The 18,591-nt window shown below is 38.9% G+C and overlaps 1 protein-coding gene across 6 annotated transcripts in view; it reads right to left on the bottom strand.

Annotated features, from left to right (window-relative positions):
• The window catches only part of SOX5 (SRY-box transcription factor 5), a 337,014-nt gene that overhangs the window by 202,714 nt on the left and 115,709 nt on the right, over positions 1–18,591 (bottom strand). For all 6 annotated transcript variants that reach the window (XM_050907886.1, XM_050907914.1, XM_050907904.1 and 3 more), the window contains exon 3: positions 17,127–17,337. In XM_050907886.1, coding sequence (XP_050763843.1) covers positions 17,127–17,337 — 211 coding nt within the window. The remainder of the gene's footprint in view (positions 1–17,126; positions 17,338–18,591) is intronic.

Genomic DNA, 18,591 nt, shown 5'->3' on the forward strand with positions numbered 1-18,591 from the left:
AGGAAAGGAGAATCTAGGAGGAGGTATGGAAATCATATTTTTTCCTAGTAGTATAACTATCGCACAAAGCTACAGTGCTAACTTCACATTGCACAACAACCCTACAGGCCCAACTCTGCAGCTGCTCCGCTTGCAGAAATCCCACTGAGGCCTAAGTGAGCTCTGCCTGTGAGGAAGCTACTGAATTCAGGCCAAAGGCTTCCAAACTCAACCTGCAATCTCATTTCTGCTTAGGCAGACAAATGGGGCTGAGTTGTAACAGACACGTATTTTCAGCCAGCTTGTTTCCTCAGACCTATGTCCTTTCTTGTAAGCAGGACCACTGTCAGGCTGCACCTCCCAAGCAGTAATGAAATTTCACCACTGTGAAGAAGTACACAGTTACTATTATCAACCATGCTTTAAAAATGCAGAACTTGGACACAGAGAATGAAGTACATGTGGAAAATTTGTGGAAAAAAACTCCCCACAAAACAAAAACCAGAAGAAATTGTATTTTCTCACTCTGCTCTGTGCTTTTAGCCACAGGGCCAATCTTTCCTCCTTGTATTCCTCCGGAGATGAAAAAAATAGCCCTACAGTTGGTACGATGACGCTGCAGCTGGATACTTCATACAACAAAAGGCTGTGTTCAGCTCTTCCTTCTTGTTCCACAACCCTTCAGCAGGACGAAGGTGAACTGAAAAGCTCACGTGCTCACTTCAGCTAACTGCAAGCCTATCCACCATGCTGTCACATCAATATCAAAGCATGGTTCGCACCTTCAGTTTTCGTAGTTGAAAAAAGAAAAAAAGTGTTCAATAGAATGGTTCAGGAAATGTTTGATTCATTGATATCAAAAGCCAGAGAATCACAGATACTCTCAGTTACAGCATTAACCCTTGCCAGAAAGAAAAAGAGAAAGAAAACCATCCACAGTAGCTTTCTCTTCGCTGCAGGTTTCAGCATACTCAGCTCGTAGTCTCTTTGCGTTTCCAGCCACTAAAGCTCCCACACGCTCCCTCCCACCTTCCTCTTCCCCAAACAGCACAGAGCTTCATATAGGCTAATTCACCGTGCCAAGAAAAACAGAACAATTCTTAACTAAGCTGCATCTATATTTACTCATTTGAGAATTTCAAGTCCTCTTTTAGCATTTATTGTCCAGGTAAAACTATTTATCTGGACAAATGTAAACATTAATGGCCATTCTGACAGGGAATGAAGGGGAAAGGGAAGACGCAAACACACCTCTCAGGTGTGGGCCCTGTATGCAATGAACTTAGGTAAAACTACCATCAGCACTGATTTACCTAGACAAGTTCAAGTCTGGGTCTAAAATTGTCTTCATTTTGTTTCACAAGAAAATGCCAAGACACTTTAAAACTCAAGTCACGTGAACCTTTCTCTAGAGGGTACACTTCAGATACTAAATTAATTTTAATGAAGCTGTGGAGTGCCTGGTGATGGACTGTACCTGAGTTTTACTACTGCAACCTAGCCTATACGTGAGAGGATTTACTGCACAGTGCCGTGTTGCCCATCTTGCCAGCTTTGTATCCAGGGCAGGAGAGCTATACTAAAAGACGGACACCAACACCAGTTCTTACCTACTCCTGGGTAGGAAAGGGAAGAACTTCAGTCTAATGGAATATAAAACTTTCTTACTTGCTGAAGCATTGAACTTTTCCAGCAAATGAACCTAGAGATTCCCAATACGTTACTAAAATATTGGGCTAATACCAGAGGGCATTTTCCCTGTTATTTTTCACGTCCACAAACCTCTGCATGTCTGGATTCTGGCCAAGTCTGGAAACAGAAGTGCCAAGGAACATGCGAGAGGCTGTTCTCCTGACAATTCCAATTTGGCTGGTTGCTGGAAGTGACAGAAATCCCCAGAGAAAACCAGCACTAATGATAGTTCATTGCCCGATATGCAGACACAAGATCCTTACTGTCTACCACAAAAAAATCAGGAAATATTTCAAAGATGGGGAAAAAAAATTGGAATAAAATTGAGAGAACATATATTTAAAAAAATAAAGAAACCCTCTACTCCTTATAAACACACATCAAATAAAGTAGCAGCAGTGGTAGTTGCAGCAGTAATAACGATGATGATGATGATGATTTCAGGAAGGCACAATCACCACTGCTTGTATTCATACTTCATTCTTACAAATTTTATAAAATCTATCTTGCACTTCTAAATCATTAATTTCCATTAATATTTACAGGAAAAAAAAATTCTTGTTTTTTAAAGGGTTTTTTTTAAGTTTTCAGTCTACTGGGCACGCGATGATAATTGCTACTCTGTTCTGCTTAATGATAGAGTCCTTTCCCTATACAAAATAAGAAGCAGTTTCTTCCCCGCTTTTTATTTCTTTACGCAACTCAGAGGCTCAAAGAAGATAATTACAAACAATGCCTGAAGAATGGTTCAGTTAATGTTAATTTATACAACAAACTAATTACTACCAAATGGTAAAAAATCACATGTGGAAGTTCCTGTCTCCCACGCACACAACTAAACCAGCAGCCATCTGTCTCAGCCTGGGAGCTCTCAGTGGCAACCGAGGAAAGCAAGGCAAAGGATGAATCCAGATACACTAGCTGCTTCTTCTGACACGAAATCATGGCATTTAAACACCAGGCTCTGTATGGTGATCTTAGCAGTGGCATTTTTTTCCCTTTCATTTATAAAACAAACAAACAAAGTACCGGCATCTATAACTACCTCTCTATCTAAATTTTATCTGAATCCCAAGAATTTAAGATGAAGTCTAAAATACCTCCATCTATCAGCTGTAATTCTTCCTCCCGGCAATTTCTATACAATACTCTTTATAACGTCCTTAACATACTGCCTATCAGAAAGCATGAGGTGAGACAGTCTTTGAATCTGCTTACAGTATGTTAGACATCACAATGGAAAAATGTGCTTTTTTTGTTTCAACTTTTTTTTCATAACCTGAGAAAGCAATTTTCTCCAAAACCTTGAAAAATCAAAGTCAGTACAATTGTTAAAACACTTTTATGGGACGCTCATTAAAAACTGACAGGGAGAAAATAGCTGGGGACAAATCCTGAAGCATTTGTTCAGTTTAAAGTCTCATTGAATTCAATGTGAGTGTTACTTTATTGAGGACTTCAATACCAGATCCTTTACATGAATAAGGACCTTGGCATTTTGACTGTTAATTATTCTCTGATTAGCTTGCATCTAGTAAAACAAACTAAACACAATATTATCCCCTAAGCTCTGTTCAAGAAATCTCAACTCCAATATTCTCCTCTCCCTGTGAGATCAGAACTCCAACAGTCATCAAAGAAAGTGCTGTACATGAATAGGAGCAAAATATCAGAGTTTAGATTCACAGCACAGATTTCAGAGGAGAAGGTTTTTTCCCTAACAATAAAAACTTACAATCTTTCTATGTTTGAATATAAGGCAAAATTCTCATATTGCAGAATGGCCTGTACGTATCTTATTTAGACCAGGATCCCCTCTTATGTTTATGTGAATCCCACAACAGTGCCAAAGTGCAGCCTTATGACTTTATTAGAAAGAGACAAGCCAGGATAAGATAAAGACTGAAGATCTTCTAGTAAAGACCAAATATCTACGAACTTGTGTTTCTGAGTATTTATCGTTTCACGAAGAAAGAATATGTTTCAGATGGCCTGAAACGATCACAGAGGAGGAACAAGTGTTACAGCAATTTAAAACAAGGTCCCTGTAATCTCATATTCATGAAATAACACAGTCATTATTTCTACATGGCAAGAACAGTATCGACAGTTTAAATGAAGTAAACAAGAAGGGATCACAAGAGAATCTACATAACCAAACAATAATGCCTAATTATTCCTCATTCATAGTCCTTAACAGAATTATGATATATAAAAAAAAATTACAGGGAAATGATTCTTGCATACAGCCAAGAGCATAAAATTTTACATAATAAAATATATTCACTGAAGTGAAAGAGGAAGAAGCAATTTTCCTGTCGCTCAGCCCTATTTTGCCTAATCTTTTTTTTACCATTAGGTTACATCATCAAGAGCTGCTTTCTATGAATGGAAACTTAGAATCCTTCATAAGGATTTCATTTTGTTTCACAATGTTTTCACTTTTTTTAGGTGCATGTTACAAAAGATTAGCTATTATTTAAGTTTTCGTTCCTCTTTTAGAGCAGGGGAAAAAAATAATCACAATCCCAATATACCAAGAACTGGACTTTGCTGTAACAAGTGAACTACGAGAGCTTTTGACAAGGAGTTGGTGTGTGAAATGAACCACCGAGTGCTTTATCAGTGAGTCAGATGAGACAAAAAAGGAAGGGTCATTCACTACAGCGTGTGTTGCAGAAAAACCTGTATCTGAGGGGATGCTTTGGACATCTTGCAGTCCTTGGGCTGTGACTGACGTCAGGCCCCTTCCTCCTCTTTCACCCCAAGTAGCCTCAAGCAGCTCTCACAGCCAAAAGTCTGCCTCTAATTTTAGTTCTTACTCCTGGCACATGTTGTGTCCTAGATCACTGAAAGCCTCGAATTAATACACTAAGACCCCGTATTAAGCTAAAGAACTGACAGCTTTATGGAATGCATTCAGCCTGGGAGGAAAGCTACCTGGGATTGCCTAAACAATCCCAATGCCCTCTTCTAACAGGAACAAGATTTTGCAAAAAAAAATATATCGATCAAACAAACAAACCCCCACTAGTATTTTCACTATCCCAAGATTAATCAGATTGCAAAGGTGCATCCTAAGGAAGAAGAGAAGGTCTGCAGAATACTACAGCACATCTTTTAACCTCCCTTAAAGAGTTATACTGAAAAACTTACAAAAATTGTCTCCCTGTTTCATTTTCCCACAACAGTGCCTGTTTATGCAAATGCAGAAGGCATCTTCATTCTTCTCCCCTTGATGCTTTTTCATCTGTCTTTATGTCTACAGGGACCTGTCTACTAAAAGAGCTGAAGCAGATAAGTTAAAAAATTGCCATACACTGCATCTCGTTTGCTCCTGAAAATACTTAGGAGTGTGGTGGTTGGTAGATTTAGTCTGATTTCTGGTGAACATTTATAACGTCCAATATAAGCAGATCAATTGTTAGCAACGACATGTGAGGAACCAAGGATGAAATGGAACTGGCAGCCGAACTCTCTCTCTCTAGCACTTTAACGGCAGTTTCCTCCATGCTATATTTAAGGCATAACGCCAGGACAAAACCAACAACCAACAAAAAGAGTTTACATTAGAAAATTCGTGAAAATTTTGCAGTCTGGCAATGTAAGAAAGCACCTCTAATTATGTTGTCTTTTTGTCTTCTGTGGGCCCCATAACTTTAAAATATTGGGTCATGCATACTATGTAACATCCACTGGGTACTGTGTTCCCCCATTCAGTAACCTGTCTAGCAATAAAATACTGGTAAAAATGGTAATGTAATAACATGATCATCTCAAAAGGACTGCTTTTTTTTTTTTTTTTCAGCAGAAAGAACAGGTTATAGCCTAAACCCCTACATCATGTGTATTACTCATCTAGTAATTTTATGGTTAGTTACAGAATGATTCCCAATGACAGCTTCTTAATTCCTCTGAACTCAGATAGGATCGACTTGGCCAAACTTATAAAGGAAGAATGCATTTTGCCTGGATATGCATCCCATACCCCAAAGCTTCACAGGAGCTGTGAATCAATTAGATGACACAGCAAGAGGAAATGCATAAAAAAGACTTAAAATAAAATAATCTTCAGTGAAATGTATCCATATTTAGTTAAACAGTATTGCTGATTAAGGCTGTACATGAGCTCAGTGTGGAATCCAGAATTGTTGCAGCTGAAAATCATTAGCGAAAGCCTGCTGTCCTCTAGTTTCATCTTCATATATTAATTTCACATACAAGGAAAGGGAACTATTTGGAAATACATTGCTTTATTTAAGTCTAGTATACAGACATCCCAGCAAAAATACATTAACGTGCTTTACACTTTGCAACTAGACAGTGATCTTACAGGATTGAGTGAATACACAATAATGACTACAGTTGAAACAATTTTTCTGGTTAGTTGTTGACTTTTTTGCCCCCCCCCCCCCCCCCCCCCCCCCCCCCCCCCCCCCCCCCCCCCCCCCCCCCCCCGGTGCCTGACTCTGTGGGAGATAAGACGCTCAGTTACTGAAATGGGATATGTGTTATGGGCAAAACAGAAAAGGAAAAAAAAAAAAGGTTTAGCAAAAAAAGATCAAGGATGCATACAAAACTGAGAGGCTTTCTCCTTCCATGTGATCTTTGTCTCTAGACTATTTACCTTGAGATTGTGTGGGCTAATCTACAGTACAAAACTAATGCAACATTCCAAACTGTACTGGAAAAACAGGACACTTGGATAACCACTTCCAAGTCAGGAGAGACACTTTCCTTTCTGATAAAGCACTTGGACACCAGTTGCAACTTCGGGGCTGTATAAGTCTTTAGCTGCGATCATTCTTGCTTATTGGCAGTGCAATACAATAACTGTTTGTGGGTTTTTTGAGGTGGGAAGGAAATTCCCCTTGGGCATATGGGCTGGGCCTTTGCAACTACACTTCCTAGATATTTAGAAAAGATTTATAAGTAATGGCCAAGTAGCATGTCCCATACACAACCAGTTGCCTATGATTGCAGGCATGGATAAAACCACTGCTGGACTTCAGATCTTCTTCTAGCTGTCATCTCCTGTGCTTCTACTGTTTATTCAGAGATTCAATAATTTAATTAATTATGGCTAAAAGGCTCAGATGAACGCTGAGGTTCATATCCTTCCCTGCATGTTGCAGTGTATGAAAATGTGTGCTAAATTGCTATTTCTCCCTGACAGGAAGAATCTGGCTTTCCATGTCACACATCTGTGGCTCTCCTTCCTTGTGCTGTATAAGCTAGTACTTTCTATACCTCCAAAAGGCAAGTCTGGGTGTTAATTCACCATGCACTATATATATTACTTAGATACAAGTATCTTACCATGTAGGAAATATAAGTTTCTAGCAATTAATGACTGCACAGACTTTGCTGTTGTTACCTTTCAGTTCTCTTAATAATGCTCTTTCTAGGAACAGGCCTAATCCCTGTCTGTATAGGGATAAAAAAACAATTCACGTTGGGTTCTTTACAAATCCCGTATTGGGTCAAATGTTGCCTTCTTAAAGCTCTTGCATATTCAGCGGGAGTTGTGAACTTCCATCTGAGAGCAGAATTTGGCCCACATCGTTCTGAAGTGTCTATTAACTCTCCCACACTCACAAATAAATCAAGACGAGATTCCTCTCAAGCACAATGAGCCTAAAATATAAACCATACTGCTCACAACGGGGAGACCAGGAATTCAACTGCAGTCATATGGTTCCCTCTTCCTCCCTCCGACTCGCATCAGTAAAAAGGAGAAGAGGGCAGAAGGCTCATTAAATCCCAGGATGTGGCCTGCACAGGGCCCAACCAGAGCACAAGCCAGCAGGAGCCACAAAAGGTGCGCGCGTTCCCTCTTTCAAAACACCAGAGTTGAGACATGCAGTGGTACATCTCTGTTCGCTTTGAAATTAATCATTTTCGTCCAAGTTGAATGTTTCTCCCCTCCAGCTCCCAATCCCAATTCTTCCTTGCACAAACTTGGGAGCCACCACTCCTATTTACACCATGCCGCAACCCCGCATTGCCACCTGTCAATCAGAGCTCCATTTGTCTTCGGGAGGGTGAATAAAGAGGAGGGGGAAGGAAGAAAGCGGGAGGACCTCTGCATTGATCAAAAATGTTTGGGGTGGAAAGGAGGGGGGAGAAAGAGGGAGAAGGAGATGGAGATAGATTAGAGGGTAACAAAACTAGAGAGGAAGATAAACAGAGCCAAAAAGAAAAATGTCCTTTGTTCATTTAAATGGCTCTCTGCTCCCAAGCCCTCTGCATGACTAATGCCACGCTATGGTGTGTAAACCTCTTGGGCACATAACACAAACAAAGCATAACTCGGCCTGAACAAACAAAGGCCTAAGCAACAGTGATTGAATTCATCTTAAAACAACAAATCAATTCTTCCCTATTAATGCCCTAAATACCAGCGTAGGAGCACTGTCCTGTTGTAATAAACAGCCATGTGTTCAATTACCGTCTGTTTTCCCAACTACTGCTCTCTTCAGTAATTACACCATGCAATGCATTCTACATTGACATTATATTAATGTGCTGGGAGGAGAGATCTTAAATATGAATTAAATCAAGGCTAAACATCTCAGAAAGCCTTACCGAGTCGCACAAGTGCTAACAGGGCATTCTTCAGCAGAAAGCACAGACTGATTTTTCTCTTCATTCACTTTGCACTTTCATCCCCTGGCTAAATAAATTAAAACATAAGCTTGAAAGAACTCTATTGCCCCAAAGACCACCACAGTAAACTTTTCATAAGCTCTCCAAATGTCCACTTCACCTGTACAAGATCACTACTCAATAAGGAGTGTTTCATAAGTATTAGCTTACGTCACATCAGCTAAACAGCGACGACAAAAACCCTTCAACAACAGACAGGTGACAACAAAGCGAGGCAAGAAAAACAAAAGCAGAGAACTTTCTGGACTGAGACAAACACAGGAGAATAAAAGTTTAAGAAAAGATTTCTTACCCTTTTGCAGAACCGTCAAACAACTTCTATTGACTACTGAATAGCACACAGCAAACAGACCAAACAAAAGATATGATGAAAGACGTATTTACTTGTACAGGGCTCCTTCCCCCCACCTCAACCTTTCTTTCCATTTCATATACACCCACACTGCACCGTTTGCATTGTGTTGTTAAATAACCAATAGCAACCCAGATGAAACAGTGGAAGGGTTTCTATGATGCTGTCAAGGACCAGACAGATGCTTGGCAGTGTCAATATGGTTCTTTACATTTGGGTTGTGCCAAGGTTTGAAATGAAAAATAAAATAGGAATAATAATAATACTTGGAGAGAGAGAGAAAGATGGCAACGAGTTAGTGCACGGACGTGCAATAAATTTTTAAATCAATGGAGTATCATCCTACCTGCTGGGTTTTACTTCAGCGATTTGAACTGTTATGGAAACAGATAAATAAAGCTTTGCTTTTTGCCTGCGTACTGGATTGCAAGAATTTTAATAGAAAGCAATATCAAATTCTGGGGGTGTAACGACTGCAGATTTCTAGGCCCTCTAGAATAGACTCATAGGTTTCTGCTGCAAAGACATGCCAAGTATGTCTAACATACGAAGTATGATAAAATTCCAAAATCTGTTTCAAAATAAAATGCCCTAGGTGCTGCAAAACTTTTCTGACTGAGGCTTCAGAAGAGATAGAAATTTGCACTTTTGGAGGAAATCAAATTCTGAAAGCTGTTCTGACTAAAATATTACAGTTTACCCTCAAAACCACAGTGCATAACATTCAGATACATTTAAGTGTCTTTATAACAACTGCTCATTTGTCCTCCTCGGGTCATTAGACACAAAAACACCCCCGAAACCTCTCCACGTTTTGAAACTCATTTTTGTTTGACTACGAATTTTTTCATTTCAGCTGCCAAACCAAGTCAGGGGAAAAGCTGTTTCCACCTGACCCAAAATGTTTTATTTAATCCTAATTGAAATGTTTTCATTTCTCTTTCAGATTAATCATCTTAAACATCTAAAAACAAAAAATATCATTTCCAATGAAACATTTTGTCTAAAAATGTTGACCGTTCCAAATTTTCTATTTTTGGCTAAAATTAACTTGTTGAATTGCTAAATGATATCAGTCCGTAACTACTATTTAACAGGTTTTAGTGTGTGTCCCCCTCCAACTCTCCTTTACTCTGTTTTGAGTGCTTTTTGAATTCATACATCACAGTATAGAAATCACACACATATAGCATGTTTTCTCCTGAGGCAATGCAGAAACCACAAAACAATTAAATTGTATGAGAAGAAAAGATGATGAAAGGAGTTCTATCTTCCCAGTACAGCTTATTTACAAGGTAGGAGATGTATACAGTTGTGTAAAACTGGCAACGTTCAAACCACCTTAAAAATATCAACGTTAAACAGGCACATAACTAATAAAAGTTAGCAACGGCTTCAAACTTAAGAGTGTTTTTACAAGGCTACTTCATTAGCTAAACAAGCAAGTGGGAGTTGCTGCAAATCTTGCTCCTTGCCATACTAGAGGCTTTCCCTTGCTTCTGGTAAACAGAAGACACAAGACAGCCTTGTGAATAGCTCATGGCACAGACTGAGATCTAAAGCTAATCAGACAGGATGATAGGTCATCTTAATCAACTTCAAAAAGCCAATCCACATGCTCGTCCCAGCTCCTCGCCTCTCCTTCCCTGATCGCGCTCTCGCTCATTTGGCCACATTTTCCTCTCCCCCTTACTTCCCGCAAATTGTGCTGTTAAGAAAGAACGCGGGGAGCCCTTCAGGCCTCAGCATCCTGGGCGCAGGTGGTGGGGAAAACTTTGAAGTGAGCTCTCCACTAACTCTAGAGCTGGCCGTGCCTCCTCCATAAGCAGCTCTTATTAAAAAAAAGACCAAGTATCCACTAGAACAAAACCAAGCAGGCCTATTTAATTAAGGCAAATGCTTGATATCCACTTCTTCATGTTAAACCACACAGTCACACAAGCCTGGGAGGTCTGATTAATTTTAATATGCACGGTCGTGACAAGCGCCTCGGGGGTAAGAGAGAGGAAAAAAAAAAAATCCCACAAACCCCGCTAGCTCAACAAATAGGTTTCAGCTAAATGCTGTGTATGTTACCCAGATTAAGATGTTACTATTCAGCAAGGGCTTGAACCTTTAATATGAGGGACAAGAGGCCTGAGAAACAGGTGGCTCGCTCTTCACTCTTGAATAAATGACATCCCCAAAAGCTGTGGCACATAAGCATATAGAAAGAGCTGGCACACTCCCTCATGTATATTTGTATATTACCAGTCTGGGTCAGAGGTTTCTCCAGCAGTGATCCAAGGACTGAAATGAAGCTCAGAAAGCTAATGGCTTTTCCAGGGGAGGGGGAAAATAAAAAAAAAAAAAAAAAAAAAAAAAAAAGAGAGAGAGAGAGAGAGACAGAGAGCAAAAAATGAAGGCAGACTGCAAACTGATCTAGCTGGAATACGTTGGGGGCAACAGGCACATCAAAATGATCTGGGGATAAGAGTGGCAGCAAGTTTTGAAAACCCCTATTGAAATGAATCATGGCTATTGAGTCCGGCTACCTGGGGAATTAGGGGCAGACAGGAGCCCAAAAAACTATTCTGGTCTTGGTGAACAACTTATATGCTGCACTGTAAAAGATGGGAAGTGAGAGATCAAGCATTTTGCTTTGGCTGCTGCTTGTCCAATATTATGGAGTGAATGTATCCTAGAAGGAAATTTTAATTACAGAGATCCATCAGAAAAGACTTTCATTCTAAAACAGGGAGGGGGAGAGGGACTGCATCTTCTCTCCAAAAGCAGAAGTTTCCTCAATCTCACTTGACCATAATGCTTTCTTCTATATTTAAGATGCTGTATCAGCACCTCAGATGCCTTTATCAAAAGAGAAAAGAAAAATCCAAAAGCTACAAACCTTTGAGGATGTAAGCAAGAGAGACTTGGAAGGGAATCTAATCAAATTTTGAAAACTTCCATTGAAATAAACCATGACTACCGGGCTAAACTATTAGGAAGGAAAACACTTAAAAACTGAAGGTGACAAATGAATAAACTTCACTTTGAGCAAGTAAGAGCTGGCAGGGCTTCAAACTAGGCTACCTCTGTTCTAGAGTTAAAGCACTTGTTAATAAAGGTTTAAGCCACCGCAGCATTTAACAGTGCCTTCTCTTCACATAGGCCTATTTCATGAACTTCATCTTTTAAATTTTCTTTTTTTTTATTATTTTTTTATTTTTATCAGCACTATATGAATGCACATTTCCATATGGCAGGGTCTTTGAAAGAAGTGCATGGAAGTTTGATACTGGCTTGCTCCACAAGAAAAGACACATTTTCTGTGACAGACTGTATAGATGAACATGGAACCACAACGCACTTGAAGCATCCTTCCACAGCAGCAGGAGTGTATGAACAAAACTTAAAAGTACTCAACTGCAAAGTATCCTTGTTTGTCCTTCAGTGGAACAGCATTACAAAGCCTCTTCAACACGTACTTTGTCAAAGGGACAGTGAAAAACCAAATAAAAGAAATTCAAACGTCAACCAATTAGACTATCCTTAGGCTTTTCCCGAATCTGTTCACTTTATGTCTTCCCATCTCATCAGATGTGATTTAAAAACAAGAGTCTGCATTTCAAAGGCCTCCCTTCTTGTGCCCATTAATGGTCTGCTTTGGAATTTATGGCTTAAGAAGAGGGAGATCTCTTGATTTCTTTACAAGATATGTTGATTAAAAGTTTGATAATATTAGGAGATATTCTGGGTTCTTATTTCATCTAGAGAGCCTGAATTCAATATGGTTCGCTTTTATAGACTACAGAACTGCTTAAACAACAGCCATTTAAATTACCACAAGAACAGGTGTTGTGATTTATAATGTAAACTTAAACATCAAACACAAACAGCCTTTGGGGGATGTTCAGAAGACAAAAATCATGCCCGAGAGGCCTTTCTCATCCCTTTCTTTCCGACAAAGTAATTACTTATAGTATTGCAGCATACTATAATACATGAGGCTGTAGTAGTCACACTGCCTGTTAAAGTCCTACAAACATATGTATTACCTGCTTACTAAACACTTGAGATTAACTGTTCCTGCTCAGAAGACCTAAGGACTAGTAGCACGATATTTTGAAGTAGGAACAATACTAAACAGTATATATATACAATTCTTGTGTGTGTGTGTTTATATTTATGTCTAAATATATATATCTAATACATGCACCTTATATATATGCATATCTGTGTACATGCATTTATATAAAATTCAAAGTATTCATTTAAATGGCCAAACAGAATTGAGTTTCAGAAGTCCTTATTACAGAAGAACAAGCCATGCAGATGAATGAGTGTACCCACATGTGCACACGCTCATATGCGCAGTCTCTGTGGTCAGGTAGATGCCTGTATGATCCCTTTTATCCAGAATTCCTACAAATTCTGTACAATACCATAGATCTGGCCTCAGAAGACACAGTATGGAAGCTTTAAAGATAAACAGACAGATACATAACCTGTTGCAAACATATACTGCCAAAATGGAAAAAGAAGATTGATTCTTAATTAAAAGTTAGGAGATGTAAAGAGCTGGTGAGTAGTCTGGCTTATGCTATAAATAGGAGAGAATTTACTTGTTTGCCTATTTTTTTCCCAGAAGCCAAGACATACGTTTAGAGGAAAGGCTACACAGATTTCAGAGATTTAATTTTCCACAAGCACAGGCCATAAATTAAAATACAGCAATCCAATCCCATTAGTAGTGCAAGAAAAAGCTAAGTGGTTGCTTTGGTCTTTGCTTTCATGAACTTGTGTCAAGCTCAGTGACTTCAAAGAGATTTCCATTTCATTTCTACAAATGAAGAGAACAGACAGACAGAGAGTCTCTGCCATCCTCTGATGCCTTAAGAAAACAGAAGAAAAACATGCCTGTATCTCATTCGCCTAATGATTTTAGCTGCAAAAGGAATCCCATGGTCGGCAGACGACCCTCAGGGCAAGGGCTTGAGGTCTGTCACAGTATATAAGGCTTCTCCAAACCCACTCCATTATCTTCATTATTGTATACCAGGAATAAAAGGGGACTGACTCCTCTTCTGAAGTTCAAGTTAGAAAGGACAGAATGTTTCATGTAAAATAACATTGTGTGACTTCAGTAATAGGTTTATGCCTTTGGGGGCCTAATACTAAAGCTGCATGTAAGGATTTTCTGCAGAATTTGAAAGAAGAAAAATGAGCACTGTATTAGCAATGAGTAAAATTCCACAACTTTTAGATTCACTGAAACACTCCATGTCTCGGTGTCAGCATGACTCATTGTCAGTCACGTACTTTCATACAGCAAGAGTAAACTGGCAAGTTTGGGGGGGAGGGAAAGAGCATGGGGCTTTAGAGCTAAGTATAAATCCCTATGAAAACTATATATACAACAAATCAACATGGAAACCATTTATATGAACAGTGATGCTCTCCTTGTCAGCTCATGTGTGGGTACATGTATGTGCTTACATATATGCATACCTACATGTGTGCATTCATGCACTCTGAGCACTATGTTTCGTAACACTGTAAAAATCCTTGTCCTTTACTGACAAAATTTAGTAAGTATTAAGTCTTAGTTTCTAACAAACATAACATAAGAAAACCATTTACCTTATATCAATAAAGTTTCTTAAAAACAGTTGACCCGTTATCAATATTTTGGAATATCTCACTTGTCCTCAAAACCCATTTAAGAAAAGAGGGGGTTCTTTCCCTGACTGATACGAGGTTTGTGTCGAGACCTAAAGTCATCTACCCAGCCCTTCTCTTTTTTCTGGTTTTGAAGAAACAGGCCATTTGAAAGAATGCTTCAAAACCACATTTCCCACAGTAATTCAGAAGACAATTTCAAACAATAAAAACAGAGCAAACATAGCCCACTGTACAAGTTAAATAATATATAAACTTTTGAGTACATAGAGAAATGGGAATCTGGCTCATATCTGGTCTTTGAAAGATTCGCAGGAAATTGATTTAATTAAACCTCAGCTACTGGTGCAAATGTTTCCCTTTCTTCCCAAAGAGAAATAAAGTATTATATTATTGTTGTTGACATAATGCAGCAAAGCTTAACCAAGATTGTTGGTCGTCTCCTACAAAGCTCCACAAACTAGCAAGACTAAAAATTATTACTGAAATACAGTGATCACGCATTGTTGAATTGTTACCTACATGTACTACCAAAGATTCCCACTTGTAACTTATCTTATTCATGGGGAAATTGATTAATATGCTAATTACCTGACTACCAACCAGTGATGACTGACAACTTTACTTTAGCACTACATGAAGACGACATGACAATAGGTAGATTTTCAACTGGAGTTCAAACAGAGAAGACATTGTGCTTGCAGTAGTACATACTTCTTTTAGGGAAAGAGATTCATATTTGTGCAGGATCTCTAAGAACAGTCTTGCCAGCTGCACCAGAAATATATATTTTTTAATTAGCCACTCTAAAAACAATCATGTTGGCTGAAGGGAAGGGGGAGGGAGACTTGTCAAAATGATGTATTTGTCCCTCACCACCTTTCAATGCTCTTATGCAAGTCTAATTTTCTTCCTAGCCGGCTCACCTCTCTGGCCTCCTTTTGTTTCATGTCCCATTTCCCATTCTCTTCTAACTTCTGAACTTTTGTTAGTTTGCTTTTAAGGAGAAAGGGAAAAAAAACCCAACCCTTTCCTATTCATTTTTTCCTGGATGGGGAGTAAGCAGAGACATGAATATGGCACCCTCATAATGACTTAACTAGGGCTTAATGAAATTTTCATCACAACCTGCTGTTCATTTTAATGGCCTTTGAAAGACAATAGAACAATGGTTAGAGGGAAGAAAAGATTTTCTGTTGCATGCATTTGCAAAGCCCAACATTCAGTTGCTCCCCCTCCTTTCTCTCCCAACCTCTTCACAAAGCTGTAGATCTTTTGTTTGTACTGTATATTTTCATTTTAGTAGAGCTGAGATAATGCACAGGCTCTGTAACCATTCTCATGTCTATCTGTGGCTTTTCCTTAATGGAGTCTGTGCAGTTTGTACAACCTCATACTCAACAGAGTATTTATACATTGCCCAGAACCCCCTGCTCTTTCCTCTCTCTTATATAAAAGTCTGGTCTCCTTCCACCCCACCCCATACCGTACACAGGAAAGATCTTTTCCATTCAAAGGCACAAGGTAAGTCATGGCACTGACCATTAAGTCAACGTAAATGCAAAATGAAATGCTATGATTATACATAATATTCTAAAAAATATTTAGACAAAGAATTTGTTTCCCAGCAGACCCTTACTGTGTGCTCCAGTCAAGAAGACAAGACTAATTTACAATCCTGTCATGCTCATGTATGTGTCAGTGTGGCTGTGTTTGCATCTGTATTTTCATTCCGGTATGCAAGTTGTCCTAAAATTTTCTTGTAGGTGTTGTCAATTCATGCTTCAACACTGAGGTGGGCTCTGAGGGCCATGCTTTTAAACATTTGAAATAGATTTCTACAACAGGATAGGCGGGTGTAAATGAAAATGAAGTCTTATTACTGTGCATTAGGGAATGAGGCTCAGTATGTTCACACAACATCAACTGGCTCACAGTACCCTGGAAATCTAGCTGTAAATATGCATGCTGGATACCTATGGAGAATATACTGAGACCCTCATCTTCCCGTCAGGGGTTTGACTCTGCCCCAAATAGGCAGGAATTGAAAAGCTTACTTAAAGGAAAGCTGTTCTGTGGCTTCTCAGAGGCGAGATGTTCGGTCTTAGTCTCAGCACACAGAGCACAAGTGGCATTGTCATCGACTGGACATACATTCTGAAAAAGAAACTGATTCTCTAGAGATGATACCTATATGCCAAGGTTGAAACTTGCTGGCCAGACATAATGCAGAGAAAGCCTGTACTGTGTCTGTTTGTACAGTACCTGCACTACAGATAAACAGAAGATGACATGACAGGATATGTTCCAGACAAAAGCTTTCATGAATTCCAAATTTAACTTCTTACCTTTCAAATAATGACATGCCTACTAAATAATTTCACAAAAACATTGACATTGCTGATAACACTCCTTTTTGCTCTAGAAAAGTGGGAGGGGGGAATAGTGGTGTAAATGACCCCCAGGCTGTTAAAATTGCAGTGTTGATTGCACCCATGTTGAGGAGGTTGCTGTGTCTATTGCAACTGTGACAAAAAGACCGTTATGTACAGACAAAGGCTCTTACTTGAGAAAAAATAAAATTTTAGCTATGATAGGATATTGCTGAAATCTATCTCTAATGTAGACAAGAACTATGAGTTCTTTACTTCAATTTTGCTAGCAAGAAAAAGCAAATGGAGCAGAAAACGGGAAGATTAAGAAGTATACATATCCAAAGAATCTGGAGAAAGAAAACAAAACAGAAAATTTTGGCCAGTTTCCCAGGCCTTACCTTCTGGCTCATTTTTGATGAGCTCTTCCATTTTTCTTTGCTTAAGGGTGTCTACAACATCCGCTAGGCTCCCTTTGCGCCTTTCAGGGGTTCCCAGGGCTGTGCTGGACAATGATTCTCCACTCTGACGCCCACCTTCTTCTGCCTTCAAGGGTGAGGTAGATGAGTTGTGCGGGGCAAATGAAGACATCACTTTATTGCCATCAACTTCCTGGAAGGGGAGAAAAACAAGATGAAACATTTCTTTCTTTTCTTAAAGAAGAAAAAAATAAAGATGGAAAGAAAGAACAATCCTTTGTTCTTTGAGTTCATTGCTGTTTGTTCTTCTGTTGAAACCTTTAAAAAGGCATGCAATGCTTCCAAAGCACCCAGAACAAAGCCTACCCATAAAGCATAAACCAAGATTACAGGCTGAAGTGAACAAAGATCAGCTTGCAAGAGAGAAACATAAAATACAGTTTTTCCCTAACTGAGAAGTGTTGTACTCATAGGTTTCCTAATAACAATGGTATTGATTACCTTTAATTGTTTGTTCTTTTACAGCTTTCTTTCGAAAAAATCTTCAATTTTTACAAGGACCATTAATTTCCCGACTTTATAAAGTACTTAACGCCTTGATGGCTAGTTGTTGTAAGAAATGAAATAGTAACCAAGTATCAAATGCCCTGCGCCATATGACTTATTTTAACTCACGGTTCAAGTAGTCCTCCCATCTATAACAGACAAAGCAATTGTTTTCTGTTTCCTAATTCTCTTTCTATTCTCCTCTTCCATCTCATACCTTCGCTTCTTGTAGAGACAGTATTTTTCACAAAGGTGGTCCTAATGACTTTCACTGGCGGCACAATGGCAAAACTCTGTGACTTCGTGGAACATACACAGAATCCTCCTCACGTGAGAGTCCATAGAGGTCTACTCATTAATTTTAACGGAAACCAAAACTCGTTCTAGTATCTTCAAACTCGCCTTCATTAATGTGAGAGCCTTCTCCTCCACGCATCCTCCAACATAAAGCAATGTTCTCTGCATATATTCCTTTCCCTTTTTATGTCTCTTTTATACCCTACCCTTCTGTACACATCTCTGAAACCCTTTTTTTTTCCTTTGCTAACATATGCCATCTATACCTTGCAACACTTAGGGCAATGTCTCTGAACAAAGCTTGCTGCAGAGTACACAGACTGCATAATATAATGCTGCAAACATGAACAGTTTTAATTTTGATCAGACTCTCCAAAGTTTTTTTTTTTCTTTTTCATTATCCTATTTCCTTACACTTTTGTATTCCAGGTTTTTAATGAATATTATTTCTAAAAAAGTCACTGGACCATCTTGTGATCTCAGTTACGGACTTGGTTGAAAAAGTCTTAATAATTTTTACATTGTTTTCATTTTATATGGTAAGAAAGTGACACATACACTGTTTTTAGTGATTTGAGTTACAATTTTATAATTTTTTTCCTGA

The sequence above is a fragment of the Gymnogyps californianus genome, chromosome 1, assembly GCF_018139145.2.
Source record: "Gymnogyps californianus isolate 813 chromosome 1, ASM1813914v2, whole genome shotgun sequence".
Classification (NCBI taxonomy): domain Eukaryota; kingdom Metazoa; phylum Chordata; class Aves; order Accipitriformes; family Cathartidae; genus Gymnogyps; species Gymnogyps californianus.